Below are 19,633 nucleotides of genomic sequence, written 5' to 3'. Positions count from 1 at the left end.
TCCGTTGCTGGTTCTCGCTTCTCATCTCGCCACACAGATCGGCAAGGTGCATCGCTTTCCCCTGTGCCGCGTGCAAGGGGGCTCCCTCCGCTCTTCTTTGGCCACTGGTAGGCGTCAATGGGCTGGTTTCGGGCACGGCTTGTAGGACGTGCAGGACGGCCCCTCCTCCTCTTCAAGCTGTGAGAGACGGGCAACCTGCACGGGAGCAAGATGGCGCGTATTCGAGGCGTGGGGAGCACATGCGTGCTCTCCTTCGGCTGCTTCCCTCTGCTCACGGTCACCCTTCGGGGATGCGGGCGCCATCGGTGCGCCCTGTGCCGTGTAGGCGTCGCATTGTGGGCGCGGCAGCTCCGTAAGGCGGTGGCCACCGTGTTTGAGGCGGGAAGGCAATCACTGGGGCTGCTGTGTGGGGCGTGTGCGCGCAGTGCGCAGCTTGGTCATCTCAAACTCACACCTCTTCCAAGACGGAGCGGAATTCCGGAACGGGCACAACCTCGCTGGCCAGCTTCTCGCACGCCGCCGAAGAGACGCTGATGAGCTTCCTCACGTTCTCTTCAAGGTGCTGGAGCTCCGAGGTGCGGAGTTCGTCGTAGGCGATGTGAGACGGGGACTCCCTAGGCGCCCTCAGCCCGCTCCAATACAAGTGGGCCGCTGTCGTGGTTCGTCCTTTTTTCCACTTGCCAGGTAGAGAAGCTTTTCGAGGCGCCACCTGCAGGTGTATCCCATAGGGGTCCCTCGATGAGACCTCTGCGATGCCGTCCTGATCGAAGAGCCATGTAGGCCTCATCCAGCACGGCGACCGGCAGAAGGGAAGCGTTGTTGTAATGAGGACGACGAGCGCATGCGCAGGTGTGGAATGTGTGCATGTTCATATTACAACGCCACCGGAACCGGTCCAGCATGCGTGTGAGGAGGACGCCAACGTGGTGTTCAGGACATGAGGTGAATAGGGCGTTGTTGCACATGTCGCCCTATGATTAGCTCTCTCTCTCTGTCTGTCTTCGCGCACTGCGGTGCAGTGTGGGAGGAGAGGGGGTGGTGGTGGTGGTGCAGCTGATCCTGTGCACTGGCCGCACGAGAGGATGAGAAGTGGGAAGACAAGAGAAGCAAGATGCGTCCGCATTACACGTTCTTTGCCACACCTCTACTGTCATACATGTCTGTGCGTGTGCCGCGACATACGGCTGCCTCACGATCGGTCTGCGCCGAGGTGAGGGCGTGCGTGCATGGAGAGGAGTCCCTCTCCGGTGCCGGAGGGAGGGGAGGGTGGAGAGCTGGATGCTGCGAAGCGGCGCCCAAACTTTACAGCTGAGGAAGTTGACAGGGTGCCTTGTCACGGCAGCGCACAAGAGGGTATGCCTTGCCATATCAAACCCCTCGTCTTCCCGCTCCCTCCCCGCCCTTACGGTCACTGATACGTCTCGGCACTTAGTTGTGCGCGTACGTGTGGGTACAACGTGGTTAAGCGTTACGCGTGATGTGAGCGGCGCGCGGCAAGAGGGAGGCAGTGAGCGCTTCGCTCGCAAGTCCAGCGAGTGTCACAGCTCGAACACGTCCAACGACTGCGACAAGGGTGTCGCAGGGGTGGTCATCGTTGAATCCCGAGCGGGCAGCGCCTCTGTTGGCTGTGCTCGCAGCGCCGACGCCTGCGCAGCACCGCCAAAGAGAAGTCGATGCTGCTGGCTCGCTTGCATTGCGGAACCGTGCAATGCCTGTTGGCCCATTATGAGCGATGGGTCATGCCGCGAGCTGGCTTGCAGCCGCTCCTGCGTGCTCCGCTGGCGATGTGCGTGTCCTTGCAAGCGGCCAATGAGGGCCTGCGTGCGGTGGCGCGCGGCTGCGGGGAGCGTCAAGTGAAGCCGCGCCAGCCCCCGTGGCGTGTCGCCGATGTCGTGCCACGACCATGGCTGCATCACTTCAACGCGCACGGGCCAGGCCCACTGAGCCAGCGGTGCCGCCCATGACGGGGAGGCTGAGGGGCCGGAGGACGACACACGCACCACGACGATGGCGTTACCGGCCGCCCCTGCTCCCCCACCGAGTGCCGGGGTGAGAGCCGCGAGGGCTTCTCGGTACCACGTCGAGGTGTGTGCTTCGCTGGATGCTGGGTCGTCTCTGCCCCGCGTAGCAGCTGAAGACGGCGCCAGGAAGCCGTGCTGTGGTCCCAGAGCCTGCTCCGCCTCCTGTACGTAGGCCGGCATGAGCTGCAGTGAGGCGCCAACGTCGAGTGTGCGATTCGCCAGCAGCAGCTGCGCAAAAGGGAGCGGCAGCGAAACAACGCGGCTCCTCGCACTTGGACGGATCAGCGCCGCCCCGCGCTCCGTCAGCTCCCCCTGCGCACCCACCACGAGCACACCTGCGTCGAGCAGCTCCGTGCCGGTGGACGGCGGTGCGGGGGACGCCTTGGATGCTTCCTCAGAATGGCGGGCGAAGCCGAGAGCGGAGCTATTCGGCCTGCCCTTTGGCGGCGCCACCGGAACGGTAGAATGACGCCGCAGCAGCTGCACTGTAGCCTGAGAGAGGAGCCGCAGCCCCTCTCCTTCGCACCAGACGGCCGTCCAGCCGTGCCTCTCCAGGAAGGCTTGAACGCTGGTACACTCACCCTGCTGCGGCTGTTCAGCCATGCAAGAAGAAGCCGTGGCCAGTGATGACGCCTGGCGCGGCGGGGCCGAGGTGAAGAATCCGCCCAGGTGCTGGAGCACGAGGTGATGCGACGGAGGCAGTCGCACAAAGCCGCGGTCATTCAAAATGTTGCTGCCTCCAGCGAGCGAGACGGCCAGCGACGCCGCAGCGGGCGAAGTCGGCCCGACGGCAGTGGCGGATGCAGGGTCGAGGCGCGATGGCGGTGCTACTAAGGAACGGCTCTCCGCAGCACCAAGCATGTGAGGTACGCCTGCTCGCTTCTCGAGAACCGCGACAAAGAAGCCGTCTGCGTTGCCGTTCAGGTGCGGCATGACCCGGCGGCAGCACCGCTGCAGTGCGCCGCTGATGTCCGTTCGGTCGCCCTCCGCACCCGCCGATGTCGGCGCAAACATGTCGGGCGGCAGCCGTGCTGCGCTCTCCCCTTGTGCGTAGGCCTCCGCGGCGCTACACAAGAATCCGCCGGCGCCGGATGGGACGTCCCAACTCCGAAGCCCAGCAGTGAGGCGCAGTGGCGGCACACTGCCACCGACGTCCTCCTCGGTCTGCAGCTCGGTCCGCCGTGGCAGTGGGCGCGGAGGAGGTATGAGCTCCACGGCGCCGCCGCACGCCCGCAGCACCGCCGACACAACCGCCTCGTTCTCCAGTGGATTGAGAGTGCAGGTGGCGTAGACGATACGGCCGCCCGTCTTGCACAGCCTCACCGCACGCTGCAGCAGCGCGCACTGCAACGGGAAAAACTCGATGCCGCGTCCTGGGTGCCACAGCCGCCACGAGAGGGCGTCGCGCCCCATGCGGCCCTCACCAGAGCACGGCGCGTCGACCAGCACGCGGTCGTACAAACCTTCAACAAGAACGGCTCCATGCGCAAGGGACGATGCATCGCCTCCGCCGCCCACGCCGCCGTTGCTGCTGCCTTCGTGCCAGTCTCCCAGTCCAAGCGCCTGCCCCCGTCCCTGAGTGACGACCACCTCGGGCGATACGTTGCGCAGGCGCTCCTGCAGATCTGAAATGCGGGAGGCCTGTGCCTCGTTGGCGACCACACAGCCGCTGCCGACAAGAGCGCGGCGGCTAGTCTCACACGCCGTGCTGCCGGCCTCGGATGTGGTAGTTGAGGGCCAGTGTGGATGGCTGTTGCCGCCAGCGTGCATACAGTCCAGTATCAGCGCTGTCTTGTTGCCCGGCGACGCGCACATATCCAGCACACACTCCCCTGGCTGTGGGTCAAGGTAGTAGATAGGCAGCATGCTCGGCAAGCTCTGATACACAATGAGACGCTCGCGAGCGAGGGACCGCAGAAGCTGCCGGTTCGCCAGCACCGTGTCAGCAGGGATGCTAGCGCGGGTGTCGAGAGTATAGGCACCCATCGCTGGTGGTAGCCACGGCACGCGGTGCAAACCACGGCGGCGCTGCAGCAGAATGTGCACGGCGCTGGCGTGCGGCGAGAGAAGTCCGGGGGCCTGTGCGGCTCCGCTGGCAGCATCGCCACCGCCGACGACACGGAAGCTCACGTCCAGCGGTCGAGCGCGCATGGCTTGATACAGCGCCATGAGCTCCCCCTCGTGGCGCACAAGGCCTTGATGAAGGAAGTAGCGGGTGAAGGACACGTTTGGACCGGCCGTCAAATTACGCTGGTGACGCTGTAGCCCTCGCAGCCCGGCGGCCGCTCGCTCCTCCGGCGACGACCAGAGCGCGTCGCTTCCAGTGCCGCCCGTTGTGGCGAGGTCGGTGAGTGACGGTGGTTGTGCCAGAGCAGCCGACACGCGCGCTTCTTTGGAAATCGTGACGCCAGCGCCACCGCCTTCAGCCGCGCCGCTGCTGGGCAGTGCGTCGCCTGCCGCTTGTAGCGAAGCGGTGCGCGTGGAGGCAAGTGAGCCACTCTGTGCGCCGTCGTCGGCATCGGCATCGACGTCGTCGTCTCCGAGGCGCAGCGCACTCTCCGTTGCTCGCGAGCGGCCAAAGGCTGCGGCCAGCAGAAACCCCTCTGAGGTGGCGGCAGAGCCGCTGGCGAGCACTCTCCGCTCGTGCTGCCGCAGCACGCCCTCGATAACGCGCAGCTCTGCCGCGCTGCGGCACGACGAGACGGCGTCCTTGACCCACGCGGGCTCGAACATCTGCGCAAAGCGCGACAGTTGCGGCTCAGCGAGAACAACGTCCAGCGTGGCGGCCGCGACGCGGTGGTTGCAGCGTCGCCGCGCCTCCTGCAAGAGGAGCGAGGCGTTGGTACGGAAAAGACTGCGCTCCTGCGCGCGTCCCAGACGCCCCCCACGGGAGCGGTGCAGCCGGCGAGAGAGGGAGGGGAGAAGGTACTGCTGCACCGCCCTGCGCATGTGCTGCTCCGATTTCATTGAGGAGAAGAGATGGTCGAGCTCGCCACGGGCGGCCCGGAAGGAGTCGAAGAAGGCGCGTCGCGTGGGACGCATCATGGCTGTCGCTGCTGCTGCAGGAAGTCGTGGCTGTTGCAGTTGCGAAGGAGAGAAGGGAGGAGGAGGAGGAAGAGAAGGGGGGAGATGCCCATAGGTGCATGCACGGGTGCAAGTCAGGACGGACACAGGGAGGCGGAGCAGAAGGGCGCGGAGGGTGAGGCATTACATATTTGCCAGGGAGGGGAAAGGGGGAAGGGGTAGAAGCCGTGCGAGGCAGGTGCGAAGAAATAGAGGGGTGCACCGAGGAGGAGGAGGAGGAGAGAGAGGCAGGACTTCCGCTCCATCCGTATAAAGGTATGTGCCGCGGCGTCCTGAACCTCCTCCACCCCCGCGCGCCTGCGCTTGCAACTCGTGTTGGGGGAAGGGATGAAGAAGTGAAATGGTCGGCAAGCACGGGCGGACCAAAACTCAGGATGCTCTGGCTTCCCAATGCCTTTTCGCGTGAGGAGGAGGGGAGGGGAAAGGCGACACACGCAGGGAGACTGACGATGCGTGTGTTAGTGCGTGTTGGTAGGTGCACACACACACACACACACGTGTGCATGCAGATGACGCGAGGACACGCAGGCGTACAAGTTGATCCCCGTCGCATGTACGTTGTTGTTTCGCAGCTGCAGTTGCCTTCCTTCCCTCTGTCGCAGCGTCGGATGACGCATATCGAGCAAGTAGCCACACACGTACGCATAGCTCTCTCAGCAAGACGGAGAGAAGCCGAACACATCGACAGAGAGGGGTGCGATGGGGCGGGGTGGGCCGCAGGACGGGTAAGGCGACGAAGAAACGGCAAAGAAGAGCGCAGAAGCCTAACGCCGACGAGGATGCGAGAGCGAGCAGAGATAAAGGAGTCAAGAACGACCACGAAACCGCCGCCCTCCAGCAACGGCAGCGCACGACATCCACACATCAGCGCGCACAGACCCATGGCGGAGATAGCGAAACGGAGGAGATGGGAGCAGGAAAGCGAAGGCGAGAGCACGCCGGGCTGCAGAGATACCGCACGCCCCCCCCCCTTCCACCACCCTCCACACAAGCAACGGGGACGCACTGACCCACGATCGTAGTACGTATTCTCATTCACTCACCGACCAACCCTCTCACGATGTCCAAGCGTCCCACAAGTCCGTTGCGCCCCTCCAATCGTCATCATCATCATTACCGCTCTTCGCCCGCACGCACCGCGGCCCGCTTTCCCGCTTTCTCCTTCCCTACTTGCACGGCCACCAGAACTCGTCAAAGGCGTTCGGGTAGGTGTAGCGGTACACGAACGTTTTGCGGTACTTGATCTCGCGGCCGCGGGAGTCCTTGTACACGCCCAGCTCCAGCTCCACGTTACGCCACTCGCGCGCAAAGCGCCTCACGCGATCGACGCGCGTCTCGCCCGGGATGCGGCGCTTCACGTGGGCGTTGATATCCTCGTGGACAGGGTCCCACTGAGCGCTGGGCTGCCGCACGTACTTGGTCCGAGCCGCCGTCTGCAAGGCAAAGGGCACGGCGGGCGTGGATAACGTGGTCGTCGTCGCCGTCACGGCCAACGGCGCGGCGCGGTGCAGTGAGCGGAGCATTCTCCGACCGCATCCACTACGTAAAGCGGTGTGGGGGTGCGGCAATGGGTCAGGAGAGGAGCGTGTAGAGGGAGAACGCAGCAGCAGCAGCAGCAGCAGAAGCAGCAACGCGTGTGTCTAGCTATCGGGGCGTGGCAGTCCTATGAAACTATTTCGAGGGAAGGGGGAAGGGGGAGAAGGGGGGCTCGTCTTTGATGTAAAGGTTCGTGTCTGGGGTGAGGAGGGGAGCCGCCGAACCGCAACGACGAAGGACTAGAGATCTCACTAAGAAGAATACAAACCCAAAAAGCACACACGCACACGGGGGGGGGGAGGGGGTGATCGACCGTGCGCGTGAGTGCCTGGTCGGCGCAAGCGGAACTGAGCGTGGGGAGGGGGGGAGGGGGCCTATATACAAGACGAAAGAGCGGGGGGAGAAGGCCTACTAGGAATACTACGCGAGCGGCAAAGCTGCTGCATAGAATGGCACCAGGCGTTTGCGTGTGTGCGTGACGTTGGCGTGAGTTGGGTGCGAGGGACGCGTGCAGCAGCAGCAGGTGACCGGAGGGGGTGTATGGAGAACGAGAGCGCACAAAACGGGGGAGAGAAGGAGGGCGTGGGGACATGTAGTGTTCGAAGCGCTCATGCAGGGGGAGGCCATGCAGCGACATGAAGGAACACACCGTGATGGCGCGGGCAGGGAAAGAGCGAAAGGGATACCAAAGCGTGTGTTCGGCAGTGGCTCGCAGGGATGAAAGGCTGCAGCAGGCAGGCCTCAAGTCTCCGCATCACCCCTGCAACCTCGCCTTCAGGTGCATCTGCGCGGCTTCTCTCTCTCTACGAAGGCGCTCGTGGGTGTGCGGATGTATAGCTTGCCTGACTCTAGTTAAAACCTGGGCTGCAGTACATCGCAAGAGACAAAGGAAAGGGCTGGGGCGAGGAGGTGGTGGGAGAATCCGCCGAATACAGAGAGCGCGCGCCGAGGAGAAGGAGGAGGAAGAAGGGGGTGCGCCTCCATTCAAAGGATGAAGGACGGCACTGTGGAAAGGGCGAGAGGGGGGAGGAGATGCGCGAGCAGATCCGGCTGTGCAGTAGCGGCGGTCTGTTCTCATGCTCTCTCTCAACCCTACATTCCCCCCCCCTGGCTGTGACCCTCTGTATGTCTCCCTTCATTTCTTTCTTTCTGTCACGTTTCTATAGGTTTCTCTCTCCGCCTCCTCCTCCTGCCTCTCCCTCTCTCACGCCGTCGCTCGCTCGCCACACGAGCACACATGCACGTGCGCAACTTACAAGCGGAAACACACGAAAACGGAATAGAGCATCCAAAGTAAAACTGCACACGGAAACACCGAGCGACACACGCCCGAACCCCTCTCTGTGATGGGAGGGGAGCGGAGCGGAAGGGGAAAGGAGAGGGGAGCGGGTGCGAGCGAGAAGGGAAGAGACGTAGCGAGAACACCAATAACACACCAAACACAGAGAGAAATAAGGGTGAAGGGACGAAGACACGCACACACACACACACACACGCACAGCGAGAGAACACAGTGGCAACAGGAACGAACAAGAGAAACAGTCATAGACTCGAGGAGACGAGGGAGATGCGGAAAAGATTGAAAGGGAAGCGGAGGCGGAGGCATTCCGTGCGCACGGACGAATCCAGGTCTAGACGAGCAGCGAGGTTTAGATATAGACATAGATGAATGTAACGCCGAAGAAGAGGTGCATCTGTCTCTCTCCCATTCTCCCTCTGATGGGGGCAGGCGGCACCACAGACACGTATATACGAGTGGAGAGTCACATGAACGGAGCGTCCAGAGGAAGAAGGAGGGTGGCGCTGAGGGACCAGACAAGGCACAAAGACACCGAGGGCGGGGCGGGGCGGNNGGGNGGGNGGGGGGGCATAGATGGGTGGATAAGCACACGCACATCGCAAGAACATGAACGAAAAGGCGAAAAAAAAACGGAAAAGGAACACACGAGGGCCCGTAAACTAGAGATAAAGGAATCGACACACCAAAGGAGAGGGGGTTGTCCATTGGCTGCCTAGCCTGCGTGCGCCCATGGGTATAAAAGTATTGGCGGTGCCGTGCGTGCGGCACAAGCCCCATCCCCAGAAGGGCAACCAAGGACAAGCAGCCAGACTCAGCCACGCCGGCGGACGACCGCAGCCACACAATAAGGAAGCAGAAAACACCAGCAAACAAGCGAAAAGGCAACACGATGCTCACACAGCCAAATCAAAGGGGGACAGAGCTGAGGGAGCGAGGGGCTGCCATATGGGCCCGCGCAGCAACACCCCCCTGCGTCTCGCATCCCGGCCCGCGCCTCGACTTTCTGTTGTTGTCGCTTTCTGTTTCGTTTCCCTCTTCCCTCCACACACACACGCGCGCGCACACACAGCCACTTCGGCGTCCGCAACGCCCCCATCCCCGCTCACCTGTTATAGAGGTCAAAGTATACTGAAGGCATCGTGCAGTCGCTGATGCACCTCCTCAATGTCCTTCAGCATCGCCCTCCACTCCCTGTCCTCCTTCTTGTCGCCCAAGCGAGCACTGGTAGCGGCACGCTTGCTCATTTCGATCAGCTTCACGAGCGTGTAGTTCACTAACTCCTTCACCTGCGGGGACGGTGCAGCCAAGGCGGTGTTGTCGGCCATGCCCGGCCTGTTCGTCGGCAACGTCGTCCCGGCGAGGGCCAACGGCTTCTGGCGCCACGCTTCAGCGCTGTTCGTGTTGGTGCCTCGCTGCGCCGGCCCGGTAGAAGGCGGCTTGGCCGCTGCTCCCTTGGCTTCGGCCGAGCCTGAAGTATTACCGCGACTGGGGTTGTGAAGCGCGGCCTGCGCGCTGCCGCCGCCGCCGACCTCCTTCCTGGACCGGTGTCTCCCCTCCGACAAGCCTGCGTAGCCGTCCATCGTGGCTGACGGGGTCCTTTTCGGTGTTTTGGTCCCCGACGGCTTCGCGCTGCCCCCACGCTTCCCGTCGCTGTTTGACGAGGTGGTCGCACTGACACCGCCGTTCCGCAGCTCCTCCAGCTCACGTGCCTGCTGCGCCAGCTGCAACTTGAGGATGTGGTTCGCGGCCTCTTGCTTCTCCAATAATCTCAGCAACTCCGTCTCACGCGCCTCTTGCTCGGCTGCCGAGATGTTGCCTGGATCATCGCGCCACAGTTCGCTGGCAAGGCTGTCGCTGTTGTCGTCGTCATCGCCGCCGACGGCGTCGACGTCTTCGACAAGCTGCGGGTAGGCTAGCAAGGTCTGAGAGGTGGATTGCGTCGGGCACGGCCATGAGCTGGGTGAGGCGTCGAAGCCGACCCGCGTGAGGGTGCACTTTCTATCGGTGAAGATAAAAAGGTCGAACTTGATATCCGTCGCCGGCACTTGCGTCACCTGGTTCGTGGCCGACTGGGTGGTCCCACGCGCTGCGGCGGCGCTCGGCGTCCCGCTACGCATCATCGCCTCCACCTGCAGTGTGAGCTGCCCATTGCTGTCGTACTCCACTGTTGCCTCGGTGTTCCAGTAGGAGTCGATGCCGGCGATGCGTTTCTGATTGAAACCGCTCAGCAAACGCGGTCGCACGAAGGCGCCGGGACTGTACATGACCGCCACCAGCTTGCCTGTCGTATCGAGGTCGACGGAGACGGGCTTGCCCTGCCACACACCGGAAAGGCTTGCGCACATCCACTCGCTGGACTGCCCCTGCATGGGTTTTATCTCCACCTCGTCCGAGTCACAGTAGACGGAGACACGGTAGGTGTCCTGGAAGGGAGTTTCGGTGAAGGGGATGTAGACGTAGTCCCCGCTCCTGTCGAGGTTCGCTGAGGTGGTGATGTAGCTGTTGCTAGCGAACGTGTTGCTGGCCACGAAGGTCGAGCCTTGGGGGAGCGGTACGATCGCCTTGAGGTAGCGCTTGTGGACCGCGAAGGCGTTGGAGAAGAGGCGGCCGTGCAGGCGCGGACGGGTATTCTGCCCCTCCCCCTCTTCCTCTTCCTGTAGCAGCTGCGCCCGCTGCTCATCCAGCGAGAGGTACGAGAGGACAAAGACGACGCGGCAAGCCTCCTTCGTTTTCAGCCTAATCTGCGGGTTGCAGCGCCAGTCGAAGGTCTCGCCTCCGCGGCCCGTGAACTCCGTCCACTTGCCCTGCAGCACCGTGTGCACCCATCCCACCTGATCCGGCACCGACGTCAACTCGATCGGGTGGTTGCCAAAGGCGGAGAGGGCGAAGTGGGTGTGCCGGCCCTTCTGACTCGTGAAGGGGACGACCATATACGGTGTGTCGGAGGCCGGTAGCGTGCAATGAAGCACGTTCTCGCAGTTGGAAGTGTAGCGGCCAATCTCGATCATCTTGCCGTGGAAGTCGAGCTGCTTCAGCCCCAACTTTGCCAGCGTCGGATCGCCCTCGAAAATAGCGATGCCCATGTAGACGGAGTTGTTGCGCCGCTTCTTGCGCATGCGGGCCTCGTAGAGCGTGTCTTGAATGATGAAGGCGATGTCCGTCTCCTCACGCACGTAGAGGTGAAACTGTGGGTTGTCCATGAAGGTTGAGAAGATGGGTCGGCCGCCGGACGAGGCGTACGTCCACTCGTCCTGAATGGTGACGCCATAGTACGGAAACGGCCCCGCCGTCTCCTGCGCCGTAGCGCGGCCGAAGCCCTCGCGAGACGTGTTCGTGCCGAAGGCGCGCGCAAGGCCCTCAAGCAGCCGGAACTTTACCTCGCCATAGCGGCTGTGCTCCATCGCCATCTTGAGGTTCTCGTGACTGCTGCAGCATAGGTTGACGAGCGCGTACGAAGCTAAAATCGGCACCTGATGGTCGCGGTCGCCGGAGGAGCTGAAGAGGACATCGATGAGCAAGTCGACGCCGCCAAGGGAGGCGATAGTTTGCTGCATCTCTTTATCGCCATGCGCCAGGCGGCCAACGCAATTCGTCGCCGCCTTCGTGAGGTTGACCACTTCGGCCGGGCAGGTGCGGATCGTCTCCAGCAGCTTCGGCACCACGTCAAGCCTTTCAAAACGCCGTGTCGCCTCGGCGTAGCCGTCGACGATGGAGGCAACGGCCGCACACGCCGCCTCCTGCACCTGCTGATTCGAGTACCCGTAGACAAGGTCTACGAGCTCCGCGTAGACGTCGGCGGATAGGCTCCTCTTGTTCGTCACGCAGCCGCGGCACACAGCCTCGAGGGCGACGCATGCCGCCTCCTTACACCGTTCCTCCTGAACCCGCAGAAGCATCGCCAAAGCATTGAGGCCGCCAAGGCTGGCGAAGACCTCCCTCCCGGGTTCGTCGATCACGCTGGCGATGGTCTGCGCGGCGCTGGCACGGTAGTAGTTCGAGGCAGACTTCCCCACGAAGTGGATGAGTTTTTCTAGCCCACCCAGCTCGCGGAACGTCACCTTCGACTCGGGGAAGAGTACGCAGTGCGATGTCAAGTCGTCGAACGTCTCCGGCAGGTTCGCCATGATGCGGGTGAGCTCCGTCTGCCGCTTGAGGTGTTTATGATTCGCGCTTGTTTCTTGCCACCGCCGCCGCTGCGCGGGGTCGTCGTCGCTCTGCGCAATCTGTCGCAGCTGCAGAAATCCGGCGGCCTCAAAGTTGCGCTTGAGCTGCAGCTCCTCTTCGAGCGACTCTATGTGGGACCGCATGCGCTCGATCATCGCCTCCATTTCGGCGAGGCGCGTGTAGTCGATGGCGTTGCGCACCGGCCGCAAGACGAGCTGCAGGGCGCGTTTACCAAATTCGATGGTCGACGTTGTCTCGCTGCGCCACATGGCGCTGCCCGACACTGAGAGCATGAAGTGGACCAGGTTTGCCCCACCCAAGCTGGACTGCAAGAGGTAGGTAAGCTTGCTATCCTTGTAAGGAATGTGTATGCGCTTGTTCGGCTTCTTCGCCTGCTCCACCAACTTCACCACGACATTGCCCAGTGCGCTGAGGGACTTGTTGATGGTGATCGTCTCCTTCATCGTTTCACCGGTGGCACCGGACTCGTTCAGCCGCTCAGAGCCTGCCAAGTCGATCATGTTCAGCTGCGCGTGCGACCCCGGCAGCGCCGGCTCGTCCCACTGCATGCGAAGCATGAGAATCATGTGGCTACGCGAGGACACCAGGTTCATCTCCGTCGCCGAAGTCGCGCGCATCTTACAGGCCTCTCCGTACAGTTTCATGCATTCCTCGAGGCTGCGCACGGTCCGCCAGGTCGCGTCACGGGCAACGTACTGGCTAGTGCGGTCCATGTGAATCTCCACCTGCTTGCGGTGGTTCAGCAGATCCTGGATGCGCTCCTGGTAGATCTGCACGAGGCTCACCTCAACAAGCGCGTCGGTTATGTTGGCGTTGGACTTGAAAGAGGAGAAGATGCCGCGGATGATGCGAGGTATGAGACCCTCCTGCTCCTCCGAGGAGGCCCCGCCGCTTACGCCGCCGCCCCTGTTGCCCTCCATCGTGTATGTCTTACCGCTACCGGTCTGCCCGTAGGCGAAGACGGAGGCATTGTAGCCGCTGAACAGCGTGCGCAGAATCTCGGGACCGATGTGGTCGAAGACGAGCTGCTGGTTCGAGCACTGGTCAAATACCTGATCGAAGCGCACCTGCTGCTCCAGGGTCTCATCCTTCTTAAGGAACAAGACGTCCTGCTGGCGAGTGTCACCGCGGCAGGCGAGCTCGCCCTTTCCATCACGCACCTCGCGGTCGTTGAGCGGGCGAATGCGCACGTACACGCGTGGCCTCGATACCACCGCCGTACTCATCGTGCTCCTTGCCGCTGTGTTACGTCGCTGCTTCTCAGTCGTGCAAAGTACGCGTAAGTGTATGCCTCCCGTGCGGAGCCGCCCACCCTTTATATACCGCAGAGGGCGATGGGGTGGGGGGTGGGGGTGGTGAGAAGGGGGGGAGGCGGGGAATAAATGTGCGTGTAGAGAGGGCAGCGAATGCACCGGCACGAACAAAGGCGGGCCTCTCGTGCCGCTGTGTATCTGTCTGGCGGCGTGAGCGCTGCACACTCCCCTTACGACAACACCACTGAGGCGGAACAATAAAAAAAAACAGTGAGAGAGAAAGAGAGACAGCAGGCGTTAGGAGAGACAAGAATGGTGGCGCTTGGGGTCAGGAGACTACGGCGGCCGCTGAGAGATTGAACGGGCAGCGTCGTGGACGTCATCGCAACGACTGTACAGAGAGATGCACAACGCGCACCCCTCCATCGCTGCGATTGAGACCAAATGCCGCAGCACCGACTCTATGAAGGGCTTGAATCAGGAACATGAAGGAGACAAGCACGGCGGAGGACCAGGAGGAGAAGGCGAAGCTGTGATCTCCAAACTTCACAGATCTGTGTACACCGCTCCACCACTCCCGTATAGTAGAAGCGAATGGGCGCCGTTGGCAGCGTTAGATATACATAGAGCAAGGGAAAGGGGGGCAGCACGCTCTGGCTGCGTGTGCGTGCGTGGAGGGGCTTCATCCGTGTCTGCCGTTCTCACGCCCGAGCGTTTGCCTAAGAGATGAGGACTGATCGACGAAGAGGAGGAGCAGCACGTCGGCCTCGCCCGCCTAGTACACACCGGGTATGAGCGCCTGGCGGCCGAGCCTCGTGTAGGGATCACCGAACGTCTTGGCGTACCACGCATGATGCGCCACCGCACGCGGGGCCAAGTTGCTGAAGACGTACACCAGGAAGCTAAACGCCGCCAGCGCTGCCGGGCGTGACTCCGACCCGCCGAAGAACACGCGCGCAACGAGGCGCAGCCACATGATCGGGTTCATCAGTGACCACCAAGACGACGACGAGAGCGGTTGAAGTAGTTCCTCCTCGAGGGCAGTCGTCACGGAGAGGCAGTTGCCGTTGCTAGTAGCAGAAGTCGCCGCGACGACGATGACGTAGCCCGTCCACTCGACAAGCTCGCCGAAGAAGTTCGCGCAGCTGACGGAGTCAAACCAGCCGCCGACGGGGATGCGATAGCCGTCAATGCTGCTGCGGTGCTGAGCATCACGAGACGCCTCAAGCGACGACGACGTCGCCAGCGCATCCCCGTGCAGATTCGCCGCCCTCCGTCCGACCGGCTTGCTGCCACCGTGGCTGATGCTGCCCTTGTCACCGCGGCGCAGACGCACCAGGTAGTAGTCCGCCTGCATGTTAATCCTTTGTCCGAGGAAGAACAGCGCTGAGCCGCCCAAGACGCCAATAGCGTAGAGGCCCAAAAGAAGCCGCCAGCCAACGCGAACCGCGACAGCTCCGACGGAGGCGGAGGAGGAGTGGAGGGACTGCAGCTCGTGGCGCTCGCGCCAACACCGCACAAAGCCCATCGACGCCGTGTACGCGGGAGTGCATGCCAAAGACGGCGCTGCTGTGTCGGTTGCACAGGCCGTGGCAGCCGCACCTGCGCTCGCCAGCACCTGTAGGCGGCCATTGAAGAGACAGTACATGGTCGCCATCCACGTAACGACGAGCGGCACATCATGTGCGGTGGCGGGGATCGACAGCGGATAGAGCCAGCTGCGGTGGACGTAGTGGATAACAAAGAGCAGGAGTCCAAGGTGCTGCTGCGTGCAGGCGGCCCGCACACAGCCCCAGTAGGAATGGCATGTGTCCGCCGAAGAATGGCTGCTGGGCATCCCAGCAGCAGTCGGGCCGGAGGCAGAGGAGGACGATGGCCACAGCGATGGCCATGAAGGGCTGTGCCCCATGAGGCGCGGATACTCCAGAAAAACGTGGTAGATCACCTGGAAGATGGTCGGACTCTCCTGCAACATCCAGCTGACGCGCGAGGGGAGGGTAAGCTGGAAGCCGAGGGCCCAGGAGTGACGGCCGTACGGGGCCGTAACGCCAAACCTCAGCAACGCGTATGTGAAGATGGCGAGCGTGAGGTGGAACGCGCTGCTGCGCCACACCACACGACTGTTGAGGGCGACAGCATCGGCAGCCGATGTCGCGCGCTGCTGTCGGCCGAGCTGTGCAGCGTACGCCTCCTGGCTCGGCACGAGGAAGGGCGACCACTGGTCCCATTCGTGCGCTACCGCCCTGCGAACAGAGGCACCGTTGGCGGCACCGGCAGGGCTGCTGCCTTCGCGGTGCACGTAGAAGGGCATGGCCGAATCGGCGATGTAGCGCAGCAGTACCCACGTCAGCGCAAGGTGCACGACGGCGATGATAGCAATACGCGCATCAGCGGACATGGCTCCACGAAGCAAATCTCCATTGGCTGTATAGAGCGATGGAACGATCAAAGGCCGCCCAAGCACAGAGATCCACAGACATGCATGGAGGTGTTCACCTGGGTGGCTTGCAAGCCGCAACGAAGGGGACGAAACGGGCACGGGGACGGAGAAAGGTGCGGCGATGCCAGCACGTCTACGTCTGTGCTTTGGTAAAGGCGTGTGCAAGAAAGGTCGAGCCTTTCGATGTTTCTCCGCGTACGCGTCTGCCACGGGGAACGGGAAAGGAGGAGGCAGGGAGGTCGGCTGAACACCGCCATGACGAGCAAGTCGTGAGAGAGGATACGGATGGCGGAGAGAGAGGATGAGGGTGGGGCAGGAGGGGGGCCGTCCAAGTGCATCACGCGAGGGCATGGGAAGGATGCACGTACAGAACTGAGCAAAGGAGGGAGGGTGAGAGAGCGAGCAAGACGTCTCTGGGGCGCAGCCTCGCAGCTGCGACAGCACTGAGCCGCAGCGCTAATCGAGAGCACCACCACCACCAACACCACCGGGCACACGGAACACGAGAGCTGCCGCGTCAATCGCCGCGCTGTTTGCCTTTCCCCCTCGAGCCCATTCGGCACTGCTTGATACCACATACGTGCACATGCACACAACGTTGCATTGAGGAAGGGGGTCAAGTGAACGGCAGGGGAGGGGGCTGCATCAGTGGTGCCTGACGGTGCTCGACTGCAAAAAGGCGACCTCATGCATGAGCAGAAGGAGGGTGATGGGGTAGAGCGCGGGATATACGAAGTCGGCGCCTCCACACAGTACCCCACCACCACCGCCATCACAGGAAGAGGAGATGCTTGCCGTGTCTCGGCCCGCACACGCAGCCTACTCCTACCGCTGCGCCTCTTGCGGATGCGACCACCCGCCCGCTTCGCCTCACGTCTTGCCCCCTTCGGAGCTGCGGTAGACAGGCGTCGGCAGCACTGCCTCGGCAGGGCACCACACCCGTTCCTCCGCGACCTTTTCGTACAGAAGAAGGTACGTGTCGGAGCAGCCGGCACGGCGGGCCTGCACCACTTCGTCGCTGAGCACCTCGACCCGCTCGTCGTTCACGCGGCGCCAGCGCCGTCGTACAGCACTGCACGAATTCAGTGTCGCCTGAGAGGTGGACCTTACACCTGCCTCTTGCTCTGCCGTGCGGCGCGCTCTGGCAGTCTCCCCGTCCTCGCCATCCTCCTCGTCATCCTCCTCGCCGTCGACGGCAAAGTCCGACACGTAATGGCCGTAGTGGAGGCTTTGGCCGAGGTGCAGGACGCAGCTCCGCAGACGGTAAAGGCACCGAATGGCCCGCACAAGAGAAGAGGGAGGAGCTGCAGCAGCGAGGGTCGTGAGGAGGCCGTCGCCCGTGCTATCGTGCTTTTCATCCTTCAAACCATCCCGCCCTGCCAGTCCACCGCCCCCGCTCACGTCGCAGATCTCCTGCAGAGCGGCAGAGAAGCATTTCTTGTCGGGGTCGTAGTAGGGGCAGCACTCCGCACCCTCACGCGCGTCCTCCACTGCCTCGGTCACCTCTACGGGCTCCACGGGGTCCGGACTGCGCCGGTGTTGCCGCCCCCGTCGCCGCTGCCCCGCATGCCACTCCCCTGCACTGGGCAGCGCGTGAATTACCAGCTTGTCCTCCACCGCGACACGGCGGCCATTCTTCTGGATGATGATGGTGCCGTTCACAAACTGGGTCGCGAACCGCTTCAGCTGTAGCACCAGCAGCGGCGGCGGACGTGTGTAGAAGCACCCGCCTTGAAACTGAGAAGTCCGTGAGCCGCAACAGTCGCACCGGTACTCGTTCAGCGCTTCGTAAGCCATGGACTCGTGCAAGAGGTTCGCGAGGGAGCGGCACCGGCCACCTCCTCCATCCATAGCTGGCAGCGGGGCTGCCACAGCCGCCGCAATCGAAGATGAGGGAAAGATGGGCGTGGGCGAAAGCGGAGGCGGCTGCGCGGGGAAGCACGACTGTGGCGGCAGAGGCAGCGCTGGTGGCGGAGATGTCAGGGGCTCCTCTGGAATGTGCACGGAGAGGTTCACGCAGACCTCGTCTGTGACGATCTCGTGGTGGCACTCGGCGGTGCGGCATCGAATGATGTTGAGGAGTCGCGTCTGCACAAGCGTGTTGATCCACACCTCCCCCGCGGTTGTGGAGACAGACAGGCGGTGTGGTTTACTGGGGCTGGCAGCAGCCGGAACGTCCGATGGCCTCATGGAGAAGGCGGAGGGTGCGTGAGCCCCGCGCAGCAGACGCTTCTCCGCGAAGCTCGCCCCCCCTTCGTTGTTGGGCCTCCCCTCCTCCCGCTCCGCTTCCTCGTCCACTTCGTCCTCCGCGCTGCTTCTCTCCGTTGGGGTGACAGAGGAGCGGCGCTCGAGTACTTCATCGCAGTGATGCTGAAACTTCACCGCCTCGGTCTCCAGCTTCGCCATGACCGACACGAACAGCTCGTGCGCATCCTCCTGATCACCGAGAAAGAACTCACCATCAAACAAGTTGGCCACGGCGTTGAGTCGAATACCGTGCGTGTAAACCTGCCCGTCAAAGTCTCGATCGTTATCGTGGTAGATCTTCGTCTCCAGAAGGCGCTGCCGCTCCGCCGCCTGCATCCGCGGCATGTTCACGAGCGTCGTCATGTGTTCACGCCAGCGCTGCGCTCGTGCAAGTGCGGCGAGCGCGCCATGCAGCGTAGCGGGGACGCGCTGAGTCTCCAGATCCACCTCTAGCGCATCCTCTAGCTCGCTCAGGGAGAAGGTGTCGAGAACGTCGAGTGTGTGCTGGACATCTGCAGTGGGGCGCCACACGTACTGCGAATGCGCCAGCGTTTCCGCCGGCACTCTTGGCGTGGTGTCAGGCAAGCCGCAGGCGCCCGTAACTGACGCTTCCTCCGTCTGTCCACCGTCGTCACCGTCATCGGCAGGCCAGCCAGCAGGCCGGGTGCGCTTCCGCGCCGCCGTCTTCTTCGCCTTCGTCTCCGCTGCAGTGTTGACGTACCCGCTCGTCCACAGCACACGCCGCTCCGACTTACCCGTCAGGAGAGCCTCGTAGCGCCGCATCGCGCACACGAGCGGCGAGCCGAGCAACGCACGACGAAACACTTCACTGCGCAGCAGCATCGTCAGCAGGCTGCAGCCGTAGCAATCGTTGCCAGTGTTGTGGAAGCCACTGAAGTCACGCATGAAGGGATAGATGCGGCGGTCCGCGCTGTTCGTCAACGGGGTGATACCCACTTCGTCATACGGCAACGTCGCCTCCGGAAGCAGCGGCAGTCGGGGACGGGCTAGCAGCTCAACGCTTGTCGGCAGAGGCGACGGTGGCGCTGACTGCCACTCAGACCCAGCCGTCGCCACTGTAGGCTCACTTTTCTGAGAAAGTGGTTTGGTAGAGCGAAGAAGAGTGTGCGGCTCCGCCTCTGTTGCGGCGCGGTCTTCCCCGACGGCGTCCCCAGCGAGATCGCCAAAATCGTGATGCACAACGGAACGGGATGGCATGACTGCAGCAGCCGTGGACGACGGCGTGGGCGGCATCGGATACGGCTGATGCTGTTGCAGCTCATAGGGCGACACTTGCGAGCCGACCGGCGGCGGAAGCTGCGCCTGCGAGGAGGAAGGAGTCGTGGCCACCGTAGTGGTGACGGTGCTTGCGCTGGCCGCACGGGAGAGGAACATGGACGCGCTGCTGGCATCCGCCCTGGTAGGGTGCAGTGGAAGCATGCGGGGCGACACCCCAGCCCGTAACGGAGGAGACGCCGGTGATATGAGCATCTGCAACGGAGGAGTCTTCGCTGATGATGCCATCGCCGTCGTGAAACCTGGGCCGCCAGCGCTCCGCGACGATGAC

The 19,633-nt window shown here is 62.9% G+C and overlaps 5 protein-coding genes across 5 annotated transcripts; all 5 read right to left on the bottom strand.

The window, feature by feature from the left end:
• Positions 1-1,538: 1,538 nt before the first annotated feature.
• Positions 1,539-5,066, bottom strand: LDBPK_171230 (hypothetical protein, conserved; the record flags this gene model as incomplete). The annotated part of the gene is made up of 1 exon (XM_003859930.1): positions 1,539-5,066. The coding sequence occupies one exon, from the start codon at positions 5,064-5,066 to the stop codon at positions 1,539-1,541; it is 3,528 nt and encodes a 1,175-aa protein (XP_003859978.1).
• A 1,205-nt stretch (positions 5,067-6,271) lies between these two features.
• Positions 6,272-6,628, bottom strand: LDBPK_171220 (hypothetical protein, conserved; the record flags this gene model as incomplete). The annotated part of the gene is made up of 1 exon (XM_003859929.1): positions 6,272-6,628. One exon carries the CDS (start codon positions 6,626-6,628, stop codon positions 6,272-6,274), a length of 357 nt encoding a protein of 118 aa, XP_003859977.1.
• A 2,431-nt stretch (positions 6,629-9,059) lies between these two features.
• On the bottom strand, positions 9,060-13,352 carry LDBPK_171210 (kinesin, putative; the record flags this gene model as incomplete). The annotated part of the gene is made up of 1 exon (XM_003859928.1): positions 9,060-13,352. One exon carries the CDS (start codon positions 13,350-13,352, stop codon positions 9,060-9,062), a length of 4,293 nt encoding a protein of 1,430 aa, XP_003859976.1.
• Positions 13,353-14,154: 802 nt separating this feature from the next.
• Positions 14,155-15,777, bottom strand: LDBPK_171200 (3-oxo-5-alpha-steroid 4-dehydrogenase-like protein; the record flags this gene model as incomplete). Its single annotated transcript, XM_003859927.1, has 1 exon — positions 14,155-15,777. One exon carries the CDS (start codon positions 15,775-15,777, stop codon positions 14,155-14,157), a length of 1,623 nt encoding a protein of 540 aa, XP_003859975.1.
• A 912-nt stretch (positions 15,778-16,689) lies between these two features.
• LDBPK_171190 (ubiquitin hydrolase, putative) lies at positions 16,690-18,429 on the bottom strand (the record flags this gene model as incomplete). Its single annotated transcript, XM_003859926.1, has 1 exon — positions 16,690-18,429. The coding sequence occupies one exon, from the start codon at positions 18,427-18,429 to the stop codon at positions 16,690-16,692; it is 1,740 nt and encodes a 579-aa protein (XP_003859974.1).
• Between the last annotated feature and the right edge of the window lie 1,204 nt (positions 18,430-19,633).

This window comes from Leishmania donovani, chromosome 17, assembly GCF_000227135.1.
Source record: "Leishmania donovani BPK282A1 complete genome, chromosome 17".
NCBI classification, from domain to species: Eukaryota; Euglenozoa; class Kinetoplastea; order Trypanosomatida; family Trypanosomatidae; genus Leishmania; species Leishmania donovani.
Note: the sequence above shows the minus strand (reverse complement) of the source record. Positions and strands in the feature narration are given on the sequence as shown.